General features: G+C 40.5%; 1 protein-coding gene and 1 long non-coding RNA gene across 10 annotated transcripts in view; one reads left to right on the top strand and one right to left on the bottom strand.

The window, feature by feature from the left end:
• Positions 1–24,101, bottom strand: part of LOC119563953 — a 127,874-nt gene that overhangs the window by 42,900 nt on the left and 60,873 nt on the right. The gene's annotated exons all lie outside the window — the stretch shown is intronic.
• Positions 1–24,101, top strand: part of CFAP74 (cilia and flagella associated protein 74) — a 106,445-nt gene that overhangs the window by 60,955 nt on the left and 21,389 nt on the right. For 6 of the 8 annotated variants that reach the window (XR_006286459.1, XM_043531787.1, XM_043531783.1 and 3 more), the window contains 9 exons: positions 951–1,124; positions 2,454–2,631; positions 5,791–5,903; positions 7,767–7,889; positions 8,780–8,901; positions 12,767–12,895; positions 19,093–19,180; positions 20,174–20,347; positions 23,862–23,995. Coding sequence is in view for 7 of the 8 variants with exons in the window: in XM_043531787.1 (XP_043387722.1) it covers positions 951–1,124; positions 2,454–2,631; positions 5,791–5,903; positions 7,767–7,889; positions 8,780–8,901; positions 12,767–12,895; positions 19,093–19,180; positions 20,174–20,347; positions 23,862–23,995 (1,235 nt within the window). In the remaining variant the exon portion in view is untranslated. The remainder of the gene's footprint in view (positions 1–950; positions 1,125–2,453; positions 2,632–5,790; positions 5,904–7,766; positions 7,890–8,779; positions 8,902–12,766; positions 12,896–19,092; positions 19,181–20,173; positions 20,348–23,861; positions 23,996–24,101) is intronic. The other 2 variants (XM_043531784.1, XM_043531785.1) reach the window with 2 other exon arrangements.

Raw genomic sequence — 24,101 nt, 5'->3', positions numbered from 1 at the left:
GTTCTCTGCTATCATGGATTCAATGATTTTCCAGGCCATTACAGTTGTGTACATTCTCTATTTCACATAACTAGAGTCCTTGTCAACCAAAGTAACTTTCCTATGTCTTTGCTTCATTTAAAGTTGCCTCTTATAAAACAGATTTGTTTTCCATCCCTTTCAAAAGAAATAACACTTTCTATGGGAAAGGGTCCGTGGAAGCTTTAAAGAAAGATGCGGAAAGGGGAAAGTTCTGAACTATAGAAACTTTAAAATTTTACAAACTGAAGTGTAAATTGTATAAAGAAACATTCTGTATGCTTTAAAAGTTTGTGGGAATTCAGCCCACTGTGGTCTGCTAGCAGATTGAAGGTTAACAAGTTTTACAAAAGAAAGACTCATTCTCTTCAGCCACGTGATGCTTGAAACTATTTCATATGCCTCTTCCACAAGATCAATGAAAATTCCACCTTTACTAATGAGTCACTATGAGGTTAAAGCTGTTATAGACCTAACAAGCTAGAATGTGTCATAGATTGATCGCGAGTCAGTACAATACATTGGACACTCTTCTTTTCCAGCAAGATAAGTCCACCTAATTGTGATATAAAAAGAACAACAGGGCCAAATTCTGCCCTGAAAACCAATGTATAAATACAGAATAACTCCCTGGATTTCATTACCACAGATTTATGCAGTGATGTAACTAATCGCAGAATCTGGCCAATTGTTTCCAGCATCATTTAATGGAGTGAAAGGAAAGTTGTTCACTTTAATATGACTTTGTTGTTCAGATGGGTTGGCTTCTACACAAAAGACAGAAGAGTGCCCATAATTTGTGTCATTATTTGACATTGTCTTTGAAGAGGTAATAAGGACTTTCAAGTCTTATGCTGAAAATGGTAGATGTTCATTTAATTGACATTACTGACTATCTAGGACAGCAGTAATTATGGTTTTTCTCCTTACAGCTGGCACTAGATAAAGAGCTCATTGACTTTGGCACTCATGTGGTGGGGGAGACAATTTCACGGATGATCATCCTAACAAACCGTGGCGCTTTGGGAACGAGATTTAAACTTCAGACATCAGCGGGTGACAATGGCACATGCACAACAACAGCGAAATCTTCCCTTGAAAGAATGGTGGGTCCAAGGGCATTTCATCAGACTGATTTAGACACTCCAGCCGGTAGAGCTTGTTAGATTTGAAAAACAGTTATGCAACATTGACAAACGCAAGCATTCAAAAATAGAGTCTGGGCCTCCCAAAATATCATGGAATCAGTTTAAAAATTATTTAAAAAAATTAAAATAATACATTTTGGGTTTTCTGAGCATTTCAGGTATACACAGGTCACATTTTCATTCTTTCCTCTGCAACCACAAAGTTAGAAGCTTATTTTTTTTTAAAAAAAATGAAAGCTGGCATAATTAGTTGATTCCAGGGTGGCATTTCCAGTGAATCTTTTTTTTTTTCTCCAGTGCAGTTTTAAAAAAAATCATACCATCAATCATATCGTGTCCTGTAACTGCTGTCTTGATTTAAAAAAAAAAAAAAGTTTACATTTTAACAATGTTGTTAAAGTCCCACAGTAAATCAATGGGACAATTTGAGGATATTTCATCTGATTTTTTTTAATCAGCCCAATCTTTAGCTTCTTTTTATATATTAGAGTTTAATTGGCTCCAAGGTATTTCAAAACTAATCTCTTTTTTAAATTTGAAGAAAGTGATAGACCTGTTATAAGAGAGACTGTCAAACATAATGTACAATAAGACTGCTGAGCTGACTCTTCACCATGGTTTTCCACTCTAATTCTATAATATAAAAGTGTTATTCATATAAGAAAATTGACGATTTAGAAATGACACCTTCTGAATTCACAACTCCTTGTCTATATTCTCTTTCATATCCACTTTCTTTGCTAACTAAAACAAAGTTTTATCACTCTTTATTCCAGTGCAAACCAGAACACCTTAACAAGTAATATGGATTCTATACATTAGCAGCAGACTTGCCCAGTTTCAAATGCAGAGTCTTTATCACTGGTAACAAGCTATGCTTGACTCAGATCCAAGGCTGAATTTTCGGCTTTGGCAGTTAAAGAAAAGCACCTGTTTACTTGTATGTTTTAGGAAATTTGTTATGAAGTCCTTGAGAACCAATACACAATGTCAATTTTCCTGAGTCATTTTTCTGAACATAGTCACTCAATGTTCTAGTGAACTGTGCTCACTATATCAATTCCGTTTCTGAGCAGCAATAATTGCATCCTACCGCCAATAAAACTGTAGTATAAAGAAGTGTGCACTTTGTATGGAACGCACAGTGCATTTTCTCCACACACAATATATAATGAATAAGGCTACTTCCTTTTGAAAAGTGGCAGACGGAATTGGAGCTAGGTGCAATTAAGTTACATCTTGATATGTTTTATGTTTTAAAATCTTTTCTATAAATCATCTAATTAGGTTAGTCCTGCTTTAGATGGCATCACCTCTGAAGAGAAAGCCAGCAGCAGTCCTGTGGAATCATCTATATATGAAAACAAGGAACAAGTTTCTCCTGTCCATACTGAAGAAGTTACCCTACACATAAGCCTGCCTGAGAGCCAGAAGACTGAAAGCAACCTGGGCAGCAGCCATATAGGTGAGACTATGGTTTTAGAAAATTGACCTTCTGCAATTTCTGAGGCTAAGCATTCTCCTAGCAGTTTCATTGGTTCACATAGGAGACTGGAGCTAAGAGGCTTAGTAAACCTGCTCAATAAATGAAACAAATAACCATTCCTGTAGGAATATATGTTTTTGTTTGTATGCTGTCCCAACCTAAAGGCATCTGGGCACCACACAAAAGTGACTAAAAATAATGCACTGGCACTATTGCATATACCAAAAGCAGTGGAGAATGTCCCCAACAACCTCACTCCTTATCAACTACTAACCTCAGGTAAAAACAAAATCCAACTGAGTTTTCCTGCAGAGACTACAAAATTGTTATCATTGTTCTTGTCTCATCAACTGAACGCCCACCTTTCACAAGAGAACCACATGACAGGTTTATTTTTACAACCTATAATTTTAGGAACAAAATGACATACAGATGAACCTCCTCAGACATTTTTCCTTTCATCTTTTAATCTTTATTTTGTGCTTTATAAGATTGGGGGGGGGAAAAGACTTACAGCCATTAATACAGATATTGAAGAAGCAAAGTGCTCCCAGTCATTCTGATCATTTTACCATTCTGATCAAAAGACACTGAAAATCATATAAAGATTTCTTTTTTTAATTAAAAATATAGATTTTGTGTTTTGAACCTAAAAGATTCAGTAACAGTTCTTTAGATTGTTTTGTTCCAATTATGATGCTCTCTCTACAACATACAATATCTGTATGCTGTCTTTTGGGTGAGATCTTAAACGTTAAGATCTTCTCTGTTCTCCATGCATATTAAAGATCCCATGACATATTGAGCATGGATTTGCTGAGTTGGCCAAAATTACCCCTCTTCCCCCAATTATGAAGTATGTGTAAGCCACACACCTCCCGGGTGTGGTGTTCTGTCCCATGTAGTGGCACTGAGACCACTTAGAGACACAGATGAATGAGTCTGCTCTACAGCCTTAACTAACAGCCATATGGCTTTTAGCTCATGCATTTAACTCCAGAGGTCCTAGGTTCAATCCCACCAACGATGACCAGGGTCTGTTGGCATTACATGTGCAGTCACCAGCTGGTTACTGCCCCCACTCCAGAAGTGGGTACTTTTCTTTGTGCAATATGAATATAGTTTGAGGCACTTTGGAATCTTTTAGGAGGGTAGGTGCTATAATCAATCTAAAGTAATCATTATTAAGGGAAGAAGGAGAATCTGGGGAACTACAGACCAGTCAGCCTCACCCCATTCCCTGGAAAAATCATGGAGCAGGTCCTCAAGGAATCCATTTTGAAGCACTTGGAGGGAGAAGAAGGTGATCAGGAACAGTCAGCATGGATTCACCCAGGGCAAGTCATGCGTGACCAACCTGATTGCCTTCTGTGATGAGATAACGGTTTCTGTGGATATGGGGAAAGTGGTGGACATGATATATCTTGACTTTAGCAAAGCTTATGATGCACAGTATTCTTGCCATTAAGTTAAAAAAGTATGGATTGGATGAATGGACTATAAGGTGGATAGAAAACTGGTTTGATCATTGGGCAGTGATCAATGGCTCGATGTCTAGTTGGCAGCAAGTATCAAGCGGAGTGCCCCAGTGGTGGGTCCTGGGCCCAGTTTTGTGCAACATCTTCATTAATGATCTGGATGATGTTCACATTCACGGATGACACTAAGCTTGGGGGGGAAGAGGTAGATACGATGGAGGGTAGGGATAGGGTCCAGAGTGACCTAGACAAATTGGAGGATTGGGCCAAAAGAAATCTGATGAGGTTCAAGAAGGACAAGTGCAGAGCCTTGCACTTAGGACAGAAGAATCCCATGCACTGCTACAGGCGGGGGACCGACTGGCTAAGAGGCAGTTCTGCAGAAAAGGCCCTGGGGATTACAGTGGATGAGAAGCTGGATATGAGTCAACAGTGTACCCTTGTTGCCAAGAAGGCTAACTGCATATTGGGCTGCATTAGTAGGAACATTGCCAGCAGATCGAGGGAAGTGATTATTCCCCTCTATTTGGCACTGCGGAGGCCACATCTGGAATATTGTGTCCAGTTTTGGGCCCCCCCACTACAGAAAGGATGTGGACAAATTGGAGACAGTTCAGCGGAGGGCAACGGAAATGATTAGGGGGCTGGGGAACATGACTTACAAGGAGAGGCTGAGGGAATTAGGCTTATTTAGTCTGCAGAAGAGAAGAGTGAGGGGGGATTTGATAGCAGCCTTCAACTGCCTAAAGGAGGGTTCCAAAGAGGATGGAGCTAGGCTGTTCTCAGTGGTGGCAGATGACAGAACAAGAAGCAATGGTCTCACGTTGCAGTGGGGGTGGTCTAGGTTGAATATTAGGAAAATCTATTTCACTAGGAGGGTGGTGAAGCACTGGAATGGTTACCTAGGGAGGTGGTGGAATTTCCATTCTTAGAGGTTTTTAAGGCCCGGCTTGACAAAGCCCTGGCTGTGATGAGTTAGTTGGGGTTGGTCCTGTTTTGAGCAGGGGAGACTGAATGACCTCCCGAGGTCTCTTCCAACTCTAATCTTCTATGATTCTATGGTTATATCTGTGCTGATTATGAATCAGCTAATGGTCCAAAATGCAGCAGCACATCATGCTTGCAACACAGGTTTTACTGAAAACATCACACGGATATTCTGCTCTCTGCACTCCCTATTGGATCCCCGCTGGATACAGAGTCCAATTCAAGCTCTGTGATTTGGGGCCCTTCATGGGATTGGACCCAGCTCCCTCTGGGATGAACCTGGCCACCTATCACAGCTATATTCCACTAGACCAATGAAACTCACCCAGTAGCGGGAGGCTCATAAGCGGGGAAGACAGAGCTATCACCTGACTAGAGCAAACTGTTGACTACGAACTCACTCTCAAACAAGATAAGTTAAGAATAACGACAGGTCTTGCTGCATTCTGAACATTTACAGTACGTCTTTAACCATTAAATTGTACCCTCTTCTCTCATGATCATTCATATGAACAAAGAGAAATCATTTTCTAGATCCCCCATAAATCCCCTCCTCAAAAACCTGAGAGAAGATATGGGCCTTGTATTATTCCCCAAAACTCAAAGGACATGAGTTCTGATGCTTTTAACACAGAGTTAGTTACTCAGGCCAAACATCCGGTTTGTCTTTTAGAACAATTTAGTCAAGATGCATTAATCACCGAGGCAGATCTAGAGGCAGAAAATGCACAAAGCCCAGCAGAACCGCCACCTGAAGAAGAACTCATTGAAATTACACTGGGCAAGGTAATGTTTTTACTGAGATATGTACGGACATTCAGCTAGTCCAATTCTTGAGCAAGGAACTGACCATGAACCAAATCCTGCATTCTTTACTCAAGCAAAACTTGCGTTGGTTTCAGTGTGAGCACTGATAAACCCATAAGGTTTCATTGTATCACATCACACTTAGTGTGATTTTATTTTAGGCATTTTATATGTACAGCAGAACCTGAGAGTTATGAACTGACCAGTCAACCAGACCCCTCATTTGGAACCAGAGATGGGGGGGGGGAAGCAAATACTGTAAAGTACAATCCTGTGTTAAACTACTAAAAAATAAAGGGAAAGTTATAAAAAAGATTTGACAAAGGAAGGAAACTTTTTCTGTGCTTGAATCATTTAAATTAAGATGTTTAAAAGCAGCATTTTTCTTCTGCATAGTCGTTTCAGAGCTGTATTAAGTCAATGTTCAGTTGTAAACTTTTGAAAGAACAACCATAAGATTTTGTTCAGAGTTACGAACATTTCAGAGTTATGAGCAACACCATTCCCGAGGTGTTCGTAACTGAGGTTTTACTGTATTTGGACTCCGTAGTTTGACCTATTTTACATTGCCTTTTTCTGCCTAAAATGTACCATATCCAGCTGTCAGGAAAGAGTCTACACCTATTTTATACTTTGCACCATTTCAATTTTGGGATCAGCTACTCTGTGTCTTCTGTGCCTTTAAAAAATGTACAATGTTTTATGTAAAATTAAACCAAACATATTGTAGTCAGACTGGGGAATTTTCATTGAATTTCATCCCCTTTCATAGATTCACCATTATTTCATGGAATTTGCAAACATTCCCACAACTGTATGGGATGTGAAGTCTCATGCTTTCATTGAAATCAGGCCACAGTTTGCTGCTTTTATTTTTATTATTATTCATTATATTGTAGCAGCACTCAAAATGCTCTCGGCCTTGCACAGACTTAGCAAGACACAGTGCTTGGCTTAAAGAGCTTGCAATCTAGAAAGATTTGGCAGGGGTGTGGAAATTCACCCAGAGAGAGAGAGAAAGGAGATTATATATATATATATATGAAAATAATATGGCCAGAGACAAGGTTTCAGATGAAAGTGAATATGATGGCAGGAGGCTACCTAGGCTCCTCTCAACTGTGGATGCAGCCTATGTGAGATTGGGGGAAAGACAGTTGCCTCTGAATCCACTCAGAGAGAGGCTGGAAGGCCCTGACTTATCCCTGCACTCTCACTCTCAGCAGTAACTGGTGTTGGCTGCTTTGGAGCAGGATCTCCACATGTCCTGGGCTTTACAAAACCCACCGTAGGTTGCAAGCTTCAGTTGGCTTCTGCTGCTCCCCTTGTGAAGGGGAGTAGGAGAGGCTGTTGAGCCTGCTGCTGTTGAATTCAGTGGGAGGAGGAACAGGCCCGTGAGTGGTAGCACAAAAAAGCATTGCTTCATGTATCACTTACACGCCAGCCCAGATAGTGTGTATTCTATCCTCCTTCCATCAGAGGAGAGAACACATAACTCAGATGTCACGCTTAGAGTCCATGGCTGAACACCCTCTGGAAATTGAAGGCACTTTGTGACTCAGATTAGGTGCTCAGTTTTTTGAAGGATCAAGCTCTTTAAGGTACTGTTGATACATTTTCTACTATGTCCAGCATAGTGCATTCAGTCTGACAATGGAAAGAGCTATGTAACTATATAGATCAATATAACATATTTATATTGATATATCAGTATGTACAAAGTAATACAGTACAGGCTCAGATAATACCAGGATGAGCACAGTTTATGGTCCTATATAGAACACAATAATACAGCCAGATTTTAAATGAAAGTTAGTAACACTTTTTTTGCATCATGTTTAGGTTACAGAAGGTGAAATTGGACCCTTCAGCTCAATCGAACTTCAGATTATTTTTACTCCCTGTGTCCCTGGGGATGTACGTGCAGAGTTTGAGATTACATTTGACAACCCAAACTGCAAACCAGTGAGTGTTTCTAAGTGCCAGGGTCTGGTCCAACACACTGAAGAAAAGCAATTTTGACATCCTTCTATGTTAACAAGAACTACAAGGGGTTGGGAGGTGGGGTTGAAGCTGTGGGAGAGGTCAGAGAAAAATAAGCTTATAGTCATCCTGAGAAAGGAGAGTGAAACCACACATAGAATGCATGATAACTGGGACAGGTGACAACTCTAATTACCACTACAACGTATTTTAATGCTACACTTTTATTTCAGGCCACACACTGCCTGGGTGTTGATCTTAGCAGTTTGGCAGAAAATCTACACTTAGTAGCAGGCTGTCTGCCCCAAACCTGGCACTCCCCCAAATCCACAAAGAAGCAGCTCCACAAAAAGAGCTGCAGAGGAGTAGTCCAGACCCTCATGACTTTGTGGATACACTTCTTAGGAAGGAAGGAGTATTCCCTCTAGGACTGGGCTGAGTCCTTTGGTGGGGGGTCACTGTGGGAGCAGCTTGCACTGTGCTGACCATGATATAACTGTTTATCCCACAAACAGACTGCAGTCTCCAGGGTTATTAAACCTGTTGTGCTAAATTAAAAAAAAATCCTATATTTTACGTAAAAATCTAAAATATTAGCCAGTATGACACTCATGTATGCCTTCTGTCATGTTTGGACAAAAACTACTATAGTTTGTGTTTTATACTGGTAAGTGAAAGCTGCAACATTTTAATTTATAAAGGATATTTTCTTCATTGTGTTTACTTAAAATATCTTTAATATTAATAATAGGATATATGATTCTGCTGTTTATCAGCACAAACCTAATTTTCCTTTATCCTGATTTGTTAGAAATTTTCAATGGCCTCTGGAAAGTAGTAACCATTATTGATTTGTATATTCAAATATATAGCTACACTTTTGTGTCATTGGAGTCTCTGTTGATGTGCCTGTTTGGGTGCCCAATCCAAATGTCGATCTAAAGATCTGTATGTACGACCGGCTCTATCAGGACTGTATCATTATTCGAAGCAGGTAAGCTATCCCATAATATATTCATGATTGGCTAATTAAAATAACTAAATAGTGAGATCATAACGAGTGACTTGTCTGAGAAGGGAAAAAAAATCAAAGCATCAAACTAATAGGTAGTGAACTACACTAATATAGTGACCAGTAGTATTTGAATAATTTTTGTTTTAATAAAACCTCATAACACCTAATCAGGCCTTCAAAATTTTCTTGGTCCTACCTTGAGTAGACTGAAAGTCTTTTTTTCCATTACCATCCATTGGCTTTTCAATCGTCTCCATTCAGGAAGGCAAATAACCACAACCACAAATACCACAAAATGGTTCCCCTTTTGGCTATGTCGGCAGAGAAGCCAAGCACTCAGCAGGCATGAAGACTGAATTACCCCGTCATTTGAGGATTGAAGAACATTGGTTGGTCAGTGGGGGAAACTCGCACTGCTGCTGCATGTGTTGTACCTGGATGGAAGACTTCAGTCTCTAAGGCAGACACCCAGCATCTTTCGCCAGCACTAAATTCGCACAATATATTTTAGGGAGGGAAGGATGTTAAGCTTATTATTTCATTATACACAAGTACATTTAGTCAGCCAGGGATAGCATACAAAGTGCCTTGTATTTTTCATTGTTATTCTTCCCCTGGCTTTCCCCTGTAGTTACAATCAATGTCAGAACTAGAAGCCAGCCTCAGGCCAGTTCTGCCTCATAAGATCTATAGGGCAACCACCATGGTGGTCAAGCATACCTTTAAACAGATACTATAGTACCTCTGTATAGTATAAGCAAACCTGATATGGCCTGTCTGTTTCTAAAAGGGCCAGTTGTATTTCCCTTAACCCCCACTCCTAGTCTGTGAAGTTCTCACTCTATATTATTAGCTAAATATTTAATTAGTAGAGGTGTTTATAATACAGTGTTATGTGTCGGTCTTATTTCAATTTGGATATTGTTGGCTTTGGAAGAAAAGGCCTCCATTCTTTTGGTGAAAAGGTTCACAGCTGCCTTTGTTATTGTTTTTCTCTCCCACTTCTGGCTCTTCTGTGCAACACCTCCTCTGAAGTCATCCCGTGAGGATCATGGTGCTGAAGGGTGGGAGTAGAACCAGCAGTAGTCTCCCCTTCAGATCCTGCTGCAGCAGAACATGGTTGTAAATGACTCCTCCTTACTAGTTTGTTAGGTTTAGTTTGTCACTAACTTTACTTGGGTGACTATTTTTTCCTGGCTTCAGGGTACGTAGCAGAAAGTTAAAAGGAGAAAAAAATATTCTCATTCAGACTACAAGAGTTCAAAGCTTCCAATACACTTGGCATGATCCCATGGGTCATTAAAGTTCAGACTGTTGTGTAGCATTCTAGGCATATTTTGGGAATATCTACACTGCAAAGAAAATGAAATCCTTAGCAGCGAGTCTCGGAGCCCAGGTCAACTGACTCAGACTCACGGGGCTTGGGCTACAGGACAAAAAATAGCAGTATAGACATTCTTGCTTGGGCTGGAGCAAGAACCCCTCAGTGGGTTTCAGAGGCCAGGCCAAAATGTCTACACTGCTACTTTTAGCCCGATAGCCTGACCCTGAGTCAGTTGATCTAAGCTCTGAGACTCACTGCCATAGGTTTTGGGTTTTTCTGGTGGTGTAGATACACCCTTTGTTTCCTAGATACTTTATATACCTAGCATGACATCTTGTGGCTAAGGCAGTGGCCTGGAACTTGGGAGACCTGAGGTCTATTCACAGCTCTCCAACAGACTTTCTGTGTGATGTTGGGCAAGTTTTTTTTTGCTTTAGTTCCCCAGCTGTAAAATGGGGATAATAAAACTTTCCCCAACTCACACAAATGTACATTCATTAATGATTGGAAGGTGCTCCAATGCTGTGGTGCTAGGTCCCATATAAATACATAGATGGACCAAATCCTTATTTCAGAGGATCCTGGATTTTTGTCCAGGTACTTATATGGCCCTCACCACTGTAATATCTGTGCACTGTCCCATGGTGTCAGAACATATTGCAGTGTAAAGATAGTGCTGTAGATTGTTAGTTTCCTAGAGGTCTGTGCAGTGGCTCTTACCGTTAGAGAATGGTTATGTGAGCTACTCTGTTAATTGACTTCCATGTGCTGTTTTTTTTCTGTCTAATGCAGTTATTGGCTGCTAGATGCTGAGTATTCCTATTTTAACAATCCCCATATTTTAGATTCTATTTAAATGCATGCTAATAGGATTGGTGTGGGGTTTTTTTACACTATTTCTGTTAGAAGACACATATTCTAAACTTTTTACCAGAATTAGACACTGCAGAGATTCTTCACAGTTGGAAAGAAATAGTAGAGCTGTTATCTCAGAAATTCAGCTCCCAGATGTGACAAACACAAGTCATGTAAGAGATTTACTTGCTCTAAAATAACCCACTCCCAGGAACAGGATTACAAATGCAGAGGCGGAATAACTTTTGTCAGTTAAAAGTGATTAACTCTCCCGATGCAAATCCCAGGTTCCTGTTTTAGGAAACTGTCAAGTAGCTTAGGCCAAAATTTGGCCAACCAAGGGGAGCAGTCCTACAAGATGCTGAGCTTTCCAACTTGCATGGAGTTTAGGGCGCTCAGAACAGTGCAGCGTGTCCTCAGCATCTTGGAGGATCAGGTGCTTTACTTAGCCTCCCAGTGCTAGAGAGAATACCTGCGTTGTTTAAGCATCAGGTCTGAAACCTTAGTACCATATACTCAGACATTGGCAGTGTTGGCTCAGCCTTTCAGCATGCTGAAGCAGACACTTTCAGTCCCTTTGGTTCACTGTGTGGAGATCTTTCAGATGAAGCCCGGACCCTTGCCACCCTCCATGGTCTTTAAAGAGTCTGTGCACGTGGTGTTGGAGGAAGGGTTTGCTACTGGTGTCCATTGCTATACAGTGCACCTCACACCACTGATCCAGCAGAATGCATGAGAAACAAGCAGAAAGGACTACAGTTGCTCATAATCAGTCTAACTGACTTGATCAATTACAGCATTAGAAAAGCCCTGGGAAGAAAGCAAATGATTAATTTTGATGCTTTCATCTGTATGCACCAACCACTTCCAGATTCGTTCCTCTCTTATTTCCGTGTTCACACAGGAGACAATCTCTGCCTTGCAGTGCTGCAGGTGTAATGCTGACAGACCCCGGTCATCGGCGGACAGGATCGAACCGGGGACCTCTGGAGCTTAGTGCATGAGCCTCTACTGCATGAGCTAAAAGCCAACTGGCTCTTAGCTAAGGCTGTAGAGCAGACTCATTTAACTTTCTCTCTCTAAGTGGTCTCAGTGCCACTAGATGGGACAGAACACCACACCCAGAAGGTGTGTGGGTTACACAGGCATCCAGGCTCAGGGGATTGCTGGGCTTTGACTCATGAGTTAATATTGGGGTTAATACTTGTTTACATTTGTTGGTCCTACCCATGCCAGATTACTTTTGCCTAGCAGTGCACAGGCCCAACATTGTAGCAAGGCTGTCCCTTCACCTCTGAATTGGTTCCACATGGAACAGAGTCCATGGGTCTCTGGCGCTGTTGATTCAGGAAGGAAAAATGTGTGATAGGTACACAAACTGCTTTTATTCTGCAACATTTTCGTTTTGAAGCAGGATGAACTCAAATACAGAAACCCAGATTTGGACGCATTGTAGCCTGACAGAGAACATAACTGTGTGATTTTGCTTTAACAATTCTATGTGCCCAGCGTACTGTCCTTCACTTGCAAAGAAAGCTTGGAATAATTCCAAGTGCAACATACAAAACTGAACTGCAACGGGAAAAGAGAGCTAAAGCACTGAATAAAATTTAGGTGTTGAGCTGGCAGCACAAACCCACTCAGGTATGTCTGATCTGTTTGCAGAGCAAAAGCCGCTCTACGCTTGAAGTTTGAAGTATGCAAAGAACTGAGTAACCACATGGAGCTTCTTCCGAAAACAGGTTACATTCAAGCCCAGTCATCCTTCAGTGTGCAGCTGAAGTTCCTGCCCAGGTGAATGAATGGTATTAATCAGCTCTCTGTTTAGTATTTAAGATATTAATTTAGAGAGCCTGTCTGCGAAAAGTCAGAGCAGGTCAATTTTTTCCTCTTACACCCATAGACTGCAATGGCTGGACTTCATACTATTGATTTCAGTGCGATTGCATAGCTGTACTGAACTTGGCCCTTTCAAGCACTCTCCCCTTCTCTCCTCCTTCTCCTCTATTCTTCTGAGATGTCAGAGTTCAAGGAGGAAATTGACTTGGATTACATTCCTATGCAGTAATACTTTCCCTGTGGTGACAGCAACAGTGTGAAAATCTTAGCAGTTGCAATCCTAGTTGGTTACTTCTGTCATTGTGGGGGAAGCTACTCTTTCAGAACAGTGAGACACACATCAGCGTCACGTGGTTGAAAAGGTATTTCACTCTCTCATGGGTGTGCCTTCTAGTCAAAGATCACTAATTAGTTAACCCCTGAACAAGTGGCTACAGAGCACATGCAGAATAGCCAAACTTGCTGCTGCATACTCACATTATTGCATACCTTTCCTTGGAGAGGTTATAAAGGTTTTCACCTCTCATTTTGGGATTCTTTTCTATATTTAAAATAATACCACTTTCTATTCTCAAACATGTCAAAAGCCTTAGTCCAGCAAGATTCTCTGCCACCCTTTCGCAAGAAGGCTATGTATATAAACAGAAGAGAACAGCTATATAAACCAAGAGATCCATTCGGCTATTTAAATGACATGGTCTTTTACTGACCATTCTCTGATTAAGGCTATAATCACTTTTTAAACAGAATTTAGTGAGTAATTTCCTGTTCAAGTATAAATTGAATGGTTAGGTTCTGATTCTGCTGTCACATCCCTTTGAATCTGTTGTAAAACCAGTTGCATCAGTGAAATTACTCCAGATTTACAGCAGTGATAGTGAGAGTAGAATCAGACTTTTAAGTCTGATTTCCATTGGTGCTGAGCATCTGCCTTTCCCATTGACTTTATCTGGAGTTGTGAGGTAAAAATTCGAGTCTCATTGATTTCAGTAGGGTCAGATTTTCACCCATTTGCACTCAGCCTCTCCAAAAATTAGACCCTCAGCTCTAAAATGAAAATCTAAAGTCAGACGCCAAAGCTTTTAACAGCATAATTTTCAAAGAAAATATAAATGTTACAATTCTTCCTACATAGCCAATTCTATCCCATTACAACAACAGTTATCACCATTATGACAGTTTCCAGTTCCTAAACTTCAGATTCTGTGAAACACTGTTACATTTGCTGAATGGATAGAAGCACAACGTGGATTAAAAATGTTAATCTGCATTTGAAAAATGGGAAAGCTACACACACACACACTCACTCAGTCCTTTGAAACTGATCTGTATGGTACAGCATGGGAGGTGGGGTATTTTTATGGTACATGCTTGATGTATAATGCTGAGTTAGTGACACATTTATGCAAATACCTAATTGGTTCAGCATGACAAATTCAGGCTCCTCAAAAGAAGGAATAGTCTATTTATTTTTAAATTAAGCTTTAAATGTGTTGAGCAGGAATGATAAGTGTGTGATAAGAAGGCTGGGAGGGCTTGGGGAGCTCTCAGTCTTCAGTGCACATCCCAATACTTAGTCATAGGACTAACTCAGCCTATTTAAAAGCAAGATTTCTCATTTACCAACTACCAGAATTCCCCAAGTATTCTGCTTCTTGGTTTCTTGGAGGTTGGAACAGATTCCGTAGACACTGGCAGCCCAATGTCTACACTGTAAAAAACAAAATAAAAACATGGCAGTGGGTCTATAGACTCAGGTTTGCGCTATGGTGCTAAAAATAGCAGCATAGACATTCTTGCCGGGGCTGGTGCTTGAGCTCTGAAGTCTGGTGAGGCGAGTGGGTCTCAGAGCCTGCTCCAGCCCAAACAGGAACATATACACTGCTAGTTTTAGCATCATAGCATGAGCCCTGTGAGGCCCAGTCTGTAGACCAAGACTCTGAGATTTGCCACCATGGGGTTTGGTTGGTTGGTTGGTTGGTTTTTTTTGCCATGTAGAGGTATCCTCAGAGCCCAAGCAGGAATGTCTACACTGCTATTTTTAGCACCATAGCACAAGCTTAAGTGGGTAGACCTGAGTTCTGAGACTTGCTGCCATGTTTGTTTGTTTTTTTTTTTTTTTTGCAGTGTAGACATACCTGTGTGACTTTACCTGGTGATAGCTTGCAGACCACCTTGCATAAAAAGTAAAATAGAACTATGTATTGCAGAAATGTTAAAAACAATATATGTATTTTTAAAGTCACTCCATATTAATAAAAAGGGTAAATAATATCAAGCATACCGAACTCCACTAGGAACAGATCTCATGAGGTTGCCTCTTCAACAGTTTGAAGTGACCTCCTTTACTGAACATTGTGGGACACAGATGCTAACTACTCCATTAGAAGATTTAGGAATGCAAAAGAAGAATATTCCAGGAATGTGTATCTATGGAAAATTTGTTTTTGCAAAAACGTTTAAAATCTTCAACTCTCAATGCCAGAATATATACCTAACCTTTACAGATTGAAAAGTAAATGCCAATATAAACTAAAGAAAAATACCAACACTATATCACGCTTCTGTTTATGACAAGCAATCTCATTTGCTCATTAACTAGTCTTTAAGGATACAAACAGTAAGTGTCATTTTTTGACATCCTCCATAAACATATTTATAAATGACCCAAGGTTTCACAAAGATTGTGGAATAATCTCATTGACATTGGATTAACTTTCTGTTCTTCGAGTCATTGTTCATATTGATTCCAATTAGGTGTGCACTCGCGCTGTGTACAGTGGTCGGAAAGTTTTCCCTTAGCAGCTCCCGTCAGGTCGGCTGTGGAGCCCCTGGGGTGGCACCTTCATGGCTTTGAATATATGCCCCTGCCGACCTGGTCCCTCCTCAGTTCCTTCTTACCACCAGTGACCATCATTGGAACTGCGGTCGCTTGCGTAGCAAGTGCTTTCCTTAGCATATCTTCTAGTTTGTAGCTGTAGTTTCTAGTTCACAGTTAGTGACAGTTGTATATAGTTGATAGATAAGGTTTGGTAGTGGAGTTTTTCACCCCAGTCCCCGACCCCTTCCTTGGGTTCTGTGGCATGCCTCGGTCCCAAGGGTTTAAGCCTGCGGAACCTGCAGCAAGCCTATGCCAACAGGTGACCTCCATGACTCGTGCCTGAAGTGTGTGGGGGAGGCGCATGAGACAGGTGCAAAATCTGCAGAACTTTCTACCCCAGGACGAAGAAGGAGTGAGATTTCCATCTTAAACACCTGGAAGCATTCTATCTCCCAGGTTCCCAGAACAAGGTGGCAGACCACCTCAGCAGATCCTTCCACAATCATGAGTGGTCCATCCGCCCAGATGTTGTACATTCTATCTTCCAAAGGTGGGGGTGTCCCCAGGTCGACCTGTTCATCACCTGGAGCAACAGAAAGTGCCAAATGTTCTGCTCCTTCCAGAAACACAGCCCGTGCTCGATCACAGACATGTTCCTGCTACCCTATGGAAGCAACCTGTTGTATGCCTTTCCCCCGATCTCCCTCGAGCACAAGGTCCTACTCAAGGTCCACAGAGATAGAGCGGAGTTAATTCTGGTCGCACCAGCGTGGCCTCGCCAACATTGTTACACCACGCTCCTGGAGGTGTCAGTGGACGCCCTGATCACGTTGCCACTCCTCTCCGACCTGATCACTCAGGTTGTCTTCATCACCCCAACCTCCAGTCCCTCCATCTCACGGCCTGGAAGCTTCATGGCTAAACCCTATGGAGCTTCTCTGCTCGGACCCAGTAAGAGAGGTACTACTCGGCAGCAGAAAACCCTCCACTAGGGCCACTACCTAGCAAAGTGGAAAAGGTTCACATTCTGGTGTGCTCAGCATTGCACACTTCCACTCCAGGCACCCATCCAGCTCATCCTGGAGTACCTGCTGCACCTGAAACAGCATGGTCTCGCAGAGGACAAGCAGAGGAATTTTTTAATGTGCTACATGGATGTTTAACTAGAAATAACGTGGTGAAAGAAAATTTAGGCTGAATATCAGGAAATCCTTCCTGACCACAAGTTCTGTTAGACAGTGCACTAGTCTCTCCAGGATAGTGGTGAAAGCCCATTTCTTGGGACTTCTAAGAAAACTAGAGAATATATTGTTGGGAGCAATCCTGAATTTGCACAGGTAGAATCAATGAGGGAAAGGGGCACAAACTAAAGAAGGAAGACGTATGAACAACACTATCTTGAAAGAGTAGATATGCAATTGCAGTGACGATTAACAGGGGCCTAAACATTTCTTTGTGAAAAATGTCTTTTTGCCTCACTGTTCTGCAATCAGTGGTGTTTGTGGAGGAAACCTATCTAGAGAGCTGGTAGCAGAAATAGTATCACTGTGGAGACTTAAGTATGGGAAACTATTCACTGCAATGCTCTAAGGGTCCAGGTATTATAAATAGGCACATAGATCTAAAAATAATAGAGCTTTTGTATTGACTTTGCTTGAAAACTCTGAAATTGGGCTGTACGAGAGCGAGAAGTTTCAGCAACTGAAGCTCACACATTCCCTGCTAATGACAAATCTGGTATGTAATCAGACAAAGGGCTGTTGGTCTTCATGTTTGTTTCATTTCTGCAGCCTGTCTTTATTTATGTCTTTCCGTTGTGTTGTGATCCCATTGATACTGACTCAGAGGGACTGGTAATTAATTAACATCAATGTCAACAGGAACAGATTGCCTAGGTTGGTTTACTCACGTACTCATGATTGCGGCCAGAATGCAGGAGGCTTAGATACTGATTACAAAGCAAGTTTTAATTCCTATTTATGGCCATAAAGGTTTTGCTAGTAAAAAAATAAAGGGGCAGTTTTGGAAATACTTTACTAAAATGCCTGTAAATAAAACCCTGCTGTATAATCGGCTCCTTTAGTAATACAGGCAAAACACAACATATGGGTCTAAGTCCCATTAGCATTAATGGGAATTTCATGCACCTATCAAACTAGACCCTTTTCATGTCCAGCTTTTTCATTCCAGCATAACATTTAAATAGAAATAAAACAGTAGGAAATAGCCTGGACTAGTAACATTTACACTATTCATTTGCTGGAATAAATTGCTCCCATTCCAGCAGAGCATTTACTCTTATATCCAGGCGCGCTAGAAGTTTGGAGAATTTGGGGTTCTGGAACTAACCTTGGTGGCTATGGCCCATGTCTGATTGAAAGATTAGTTTTTATGCTTGTTCTAATTTTCCCCACATTTCCTAGCTAAATGCAAAGAAGGTAGTAGCCATGAAGAGAGATCACTGAAGCACTAAACCTTTTCTGTTGTGGTTTGTCCCATGTTTCAAACAGACATTAACTGTGTTATTATGGCCTTTTCAACAGTTTGAAATATTTAGCAATAACCAATTTTTATTAGAGCAATATTGAATTAATTGGGAGCTTATGGGTGTTCCTTACTTTTGAAAATCAGGCCTCTCAAATGCCTAAATATGAACTTAAACCTGGGAGTTTCAAAGGGGCCTCAGAGAATTAGGCACTCAATTCCCACTGGAGATGGGGATGGCATTTTCAAAAGCAATTAATGTTCCTTATGAGAACAAGTCCCATTGAGTAATAACGCCCATAGGCTCCTAAACTGGGATTTTTAAAAGGAGCTTGTCTTTGGAAAATTGGGCCTTAGTCAGATCTATTAATACGAACATCACATTGCTAATTATCCTCATGAAAGCTGATTTATAGCTTGGACAGCACCTACCTGCATAGTGAGGGATGATCTTTCTGTATGAAAGATACGACAACTCTGCTCTACCTCTGACACAGCTGCATTATCTCTCTCTTGGACAGAGGCAAATTCTCCTAGGTTATCGTATTTTTTGGTTGGAAACTCCCTCCATGCTCTTCCCCAGCATTGGCATATTCAAATTCATACAAAGACTTTAATTTAGGCCCCAGTCCAGTGAAGCATGTAAGAACCTGAGTGGTCTATTTGAATTCAAGTGCTTTGCTGGATTAGAATGTTGATGAATATACCTTTTGGATCTTAACTAAACTCAGTTGTCTTAAACTTGTACTTGATTCAAAATATAGGCACTGAAGACTCAATTATTCCTCCTTAGCTAGAGAGCAGTTAGGTTGTCCTTAAGAAAAATAAATACATTTTTCTATTTCAGGCACTCTCTCCCAGAAGATGCAGGAAAATATTTTGACACAGAAACCAGGGTTCTGGAAGTTCCAATGACAATAAAGATTGCTGATAAGGTTAGTGTTATTGTGTGTTGCAAGTAGTAGAAGATTTAAATTTTAACAGGATCTCCACAATCCAAGCAGCCTAGAATTGCAAAGAGTGTGGAAATCTCAATAATTCTGTGCTGCTTCAGGGCCAGATTCTCACACCTTACAGACAGGAGTTACTCGGTTAGCCGTCCCTTTGAAATCAAATCAGTAGGACAACTGATGAAGTACTAATCCTTCCTCTCGCTGATGAATCTAATGGAAAACCAACTCAACAGGGCTACTCATGGAGTCAACTACAGTATTCCTCCAAATGAGTAGGGTGGCAGAATCTAGTCCTCACTGATCCAGAGCATAGCTCTAGTACTGATATTAGATACTCTTTGGGCCAAATTCACACCTGATGTCAGCAGGTGCAATTCCATTGACTTCAGTGGAGTTGCACTTGGTGATACCAAATCTCAGTTTGAACTTTTGTGTATTAGTGGAAGTCTGTGATTAAATTAATTAAAAGATGCTCAAAATGGTATAATAGATGGTTAGTTGTGTAAAGTCATTTTCTATCAAGCCTCTTCAAAATGCAAACCCTAGACTTTGAATAGTTAATGAAGGTGCTCACTTATTCACTGAGGAATTCTTATGTTCCAGACAGCTTTTAGGTACCATAGCACACAGTTTTATTCTGAAAATATAAAACAATTTACAGCAAATGTACATGTATCTTAGAATTCCTATTTCATACAAATGCAGGTGTGACTACATTCCAACATATGGAGTCTGAAATACCTAGTGATTCTTTTGGCAATTTTAGTTATAAAATAGGCACATTTCAATTGCTTGTTGTTAAGAACCATGATAAACTGAAGTTCAAAATAAGAATGCTACTTAAATTGCTGTCGAGGAATAGAATAGAATATCTTAATTCACAGTGTCTTTTTGGAAATCTTTTCACTTAATTCATATACCCTAGTTCGTGCCCAATGCTGCAGTTCTTACTCAGTACTTTCAATCTTGTTTCAGACTAAGCCAGTTGAATTTATTGTCCATGCAATTGTTACTACCTCTGATTTGGAAATCAGCCCAGCTGAAGTGAATTTTGGTTACTGCACTATCTATGAAGCTGTTCAGACAACCATAACTCTAACAAACAAATCCATCCTGCCACAAGAGTTTGGATTTGTTGGACTCCCTGAGGTACCTGGCTGGGTTTTCCCCCCTTTCTTTGTTTTAAATATATTTTATTCTTGTGAAATGTTGAAACTTTGAGTGCAAATGAAGCTTGTGACTTACTGTCATGGATCTTGGACAGGGTTACTGGCCTAGAGGATAGAGGGGAAGCAGTAGACATGATATCCTGATTTTAGTAAGACTTTCAAGACAGGTGGGGCTCCTGGTTATCATGTCTCAGTGATTCCAGATCAAATTTGCTCAATTTTCAAGTGACCATGTTTTTCTGACTTCCAGCTCTGCAAGCAACCTGGGCTCTGACTGTGTTCTTTCTGGTTCATGCATTATCACCAGCATTAAAAATTCTGCAGGACAAACTCCGGCCTCAATTATACCTGCTCAACTCAAATTACCCTGCAACTCCCAGTTATCCTCTGCAACCTGGCTGAATGCTAAGAAGACTGTGCAGTTCTCAGTGAGGGTATAATTTGCCCTGCAGAATTTTTAATACCAAAGTAATGGTGATGTTGGAGCAGGAGCGCACCCAGCTTGACACTTAGACCCCTGGTGACTTTATGATGTGGCAATTAAAGCAAGCCCTACATCTTTTAAAAGCTTTCTAACCACACAAATCCAAGATGGGGTCCCCAAAAGACACAGGACCCCAACAGTGCCACTTCCATCAGGTCTCTTTTCAGAGCAGAAAATCTACTTCAAATATTGAACTCTGTAAGACTGTTAAGGCTGACTTGACAGAGACAGCTGCTGGTGCTGCTGATCAAGCTAACATGTATGCTGCAGGCATGCAACAAATCAATCCCTTATTAGCAAGAAAGGTGTCTAACTTAACAAGAGTGAGGAGAATTTTAATTCTAAATGGTCATTTAAGCTAAAACAAACATTGGAGACCACAGGGTCCTGAGGGCTAAGACTTTTGGGGCCTTTGTGGAAATCAACTACTCAAGCATCAGGTCAAAGGAAGATGCCTGCTGAATGAAGCCTCCAGGGCACAGCAGGTTGGGCTGAAGCTTCATTAAGTGCTAGGGAGAACCTGGCAACTTGGGGAAATGACTCGCTCTCCAGCCTTCTCAGAGAATGAAAACCAAAGAGGCTGCTGACATAAGATGTCAGGATCAGTTGCAGTTACATCAGAGCTTCATTTCTCAGATATGCAGGTGGGGCTGAAGCTTAAGCTGTCATTTATAGCAGCAGCACTGAAGATCTGAGACTTCTTGGGATCCTGACTCATACAGCACTGCTTATTCATTTTAAAAAGCATTCATGCAGGAAAAATTGGCATGCAATCTATTTTAATGGCTGCATACTAACAGTACAGGCCACTCATATGGCTTTTAAACAAGTATCAATTGTCATAGCAGTCTAATGAAATCTTCCTTCCTTGATCAGACCAGAAGACTCCGGAAGAAGTGTTGTGAGAGCTATATGCAGCATATTAGGCCTCATCTATCTGAGCACCTCATAAACATTAATGGATTTATCCTCACAACTCCCTAGTGAGGTAGGAAAGGTAGTTGATATCTTTCTCGCATCTCATTCAATCTTGCAGGGGGATAGTTATTAGGGCTGACAAGTGATTAAAAAAATTAATCACAATTAATCGTGCTGTTCAACAATAATAGAATACCATTTTCAAATATATTGATTTCAATTTCAACACAGAATACAAAGTGTACAGTGCTCACTTTATATTTATTTTTTTAATAAATATTTGCACTGTAAAAATAATAGTATTTGTCAATTCACGTAATACAAGTACTGTAGTGCAATCTCTTTATCATGAAAGTTGAACTTACAAATGTAGAATTATGCACAAAAAAATAACTGCATTCAAAAATAAAACAATGTCAAACTTTAGAGCCTACAAGTCCACTGAGTCCTACTTCTTGTTCAGCCAATCGCTCAGACAAACAAGTTTGTTTACATTTGCAGGAGACAATGCTGCCCTCTTCTTGTTTACAGTGTCACCTGCAAGTAAGAACAGGCATTCGCATGGCACTACTGTAGCCGCTGTTGCAAGATATTTACATGCCAGATGCGCTAAAGATTCATATGTCCCTTTATACTTCAACCACCATTCCAGAAGACATGCTTTCATGCTGATGATGGGTTCCGGCTCAATAATGATCCAAAGCAGTGCAGACCGATGCATGTTCATTTTCATCATCTGAGTCAGATACCACCAGCCATAGGTTGATTTTCTTTTTTGGTGGTTTGGGTTCTGTAGTTTCTGCATCTGAGTGTTGCTCTTCTAAGACTTCTGAAGGCATGCTCCACACCTCATTGCTCTCAGATTTTGGAAGGCACTTTAGATTCCTAAACCTTGGATCAAGTGCCGTAGTACCTTTAGAAATCTCACATTAGTACCTTCTTTGCATTTTGTCAAGTATGCAGTGAAAGTGTTCTTAAAAAGAACAACATGCTGGGTCATCATCCGAGACTGCTATAACATGAAATATATGGCAGAGTGCAGGTAAAACAGAGCAGGAGACATACAATTCTCCCCCAAGGAGGTCAGTCACAAATTTAATTAACGCATTATTTTTTTAACGAGTGTCATCAGCATGGAAGCATGTCCTCCAGAATGGTGGTCAAAGCATGAAGGGGCATATGAATGTTTAGCACATCTAGCATGTAAATACCTTGCAATGCGGACTACAAAAGTCCCATGCAAACGCCTGTTCTCACTTTCAGGTGACCTTGTAAATAAGAAGTGGGCAGCATTATCTCCTGTAAATGTAAATAAACTTGTTTGTCTTAGCGATTGGCTGAACGAGAAGTAGGATTGAGTGGACTTGTAGGCTCTAAAGTTTTACATTGTTTTGTTTTTGAGTGCAGGTATGTAACAACAAAAATGTGCATTTGTAAGCTGCACTTTCACAATAAAGAGATTGCACTACAGTACTTGTATGAGGTGAATTGAAAAATACTATTTCTTTTATCATTTTTACAGTGCAAATATTTGTAAAAAATAAAATAAAATGAGCACTGTACACTTTGTATTCTGTGTTGTAATTTAAATCAATATATTTGAAAATGTAGGAAAACATCCAAAATATGTAATACATTTCGATTGGTATTCTATAGTTTAACAGTGCAATTAAAACTGCAATTAATCATGATTAATTTTTTTGAGTTAATTGCATGAGTTAACTGTGATTAAAAATCAACAGCCCTAATAGCTACATAAGAATAGGATGGTTACCATGGACAATAAGTCAGGATTTCCTTTCAGGCTTTCTGCTTTCTCAAATGTCAACTCCATTGAAATCTGAGATGATAGAATTTTACTGCTTGGTCACATGTTGTCCAAGATGAGAAATCAGTTGCAGCAGGAAAGGTAAATTGAAATTGCAACCTTCCAAGTTATTCTAGAACTAGAAGCCTGCACAGAATTCTAGTCACCCACAGACACTATTCCTCAGATGAGTGTCTCGGGCCGAAGTTCCTCAGGCATGTGTTTCTCGTGCCCTTACCCTTTGTTACATTGTAATACACAAGATTTCTTCTTGTCATTTTGAAGTTTGTAGAAATTCAACCGAGTGATGGATTTGGAACTCTCCTCCCCCTGGAAAGACTGAACCTGGACATAATCTTCAAAGCCAACAAGGCAAAAGAATACAGTTTTGAGCTGACCTGCAAGTCGGAGATTAATAGGTATGTTAAGAATCTGGAAACACAAATGAGTAAAGGTAGAAATAAAAAGAAAAGGAGTACTTGTGGCACCTTAGAGACTAACCAATTTATTTGAGCATAAGCTTTC

Source organism: Chelonia mydas, chromosome 18 (genome assembly GCF_015237465.2).
Source record: "Chelonia mydas isolate rCheMyd1 chromosome 18, rCheMyd1.pri.v2, whole genome shotgun sequence".
NCBI classification, from domain to species: Eukaryota; Metazoa; Chordata; order Testudines; family Cheloniidae; genus Chelonia; species Chelonia mydas.
The sequence above is the reverse complement of the archived record's forward strand: the minus strand, read 5'-3'. Positions and strand labels throughout refer to the sequence as shown.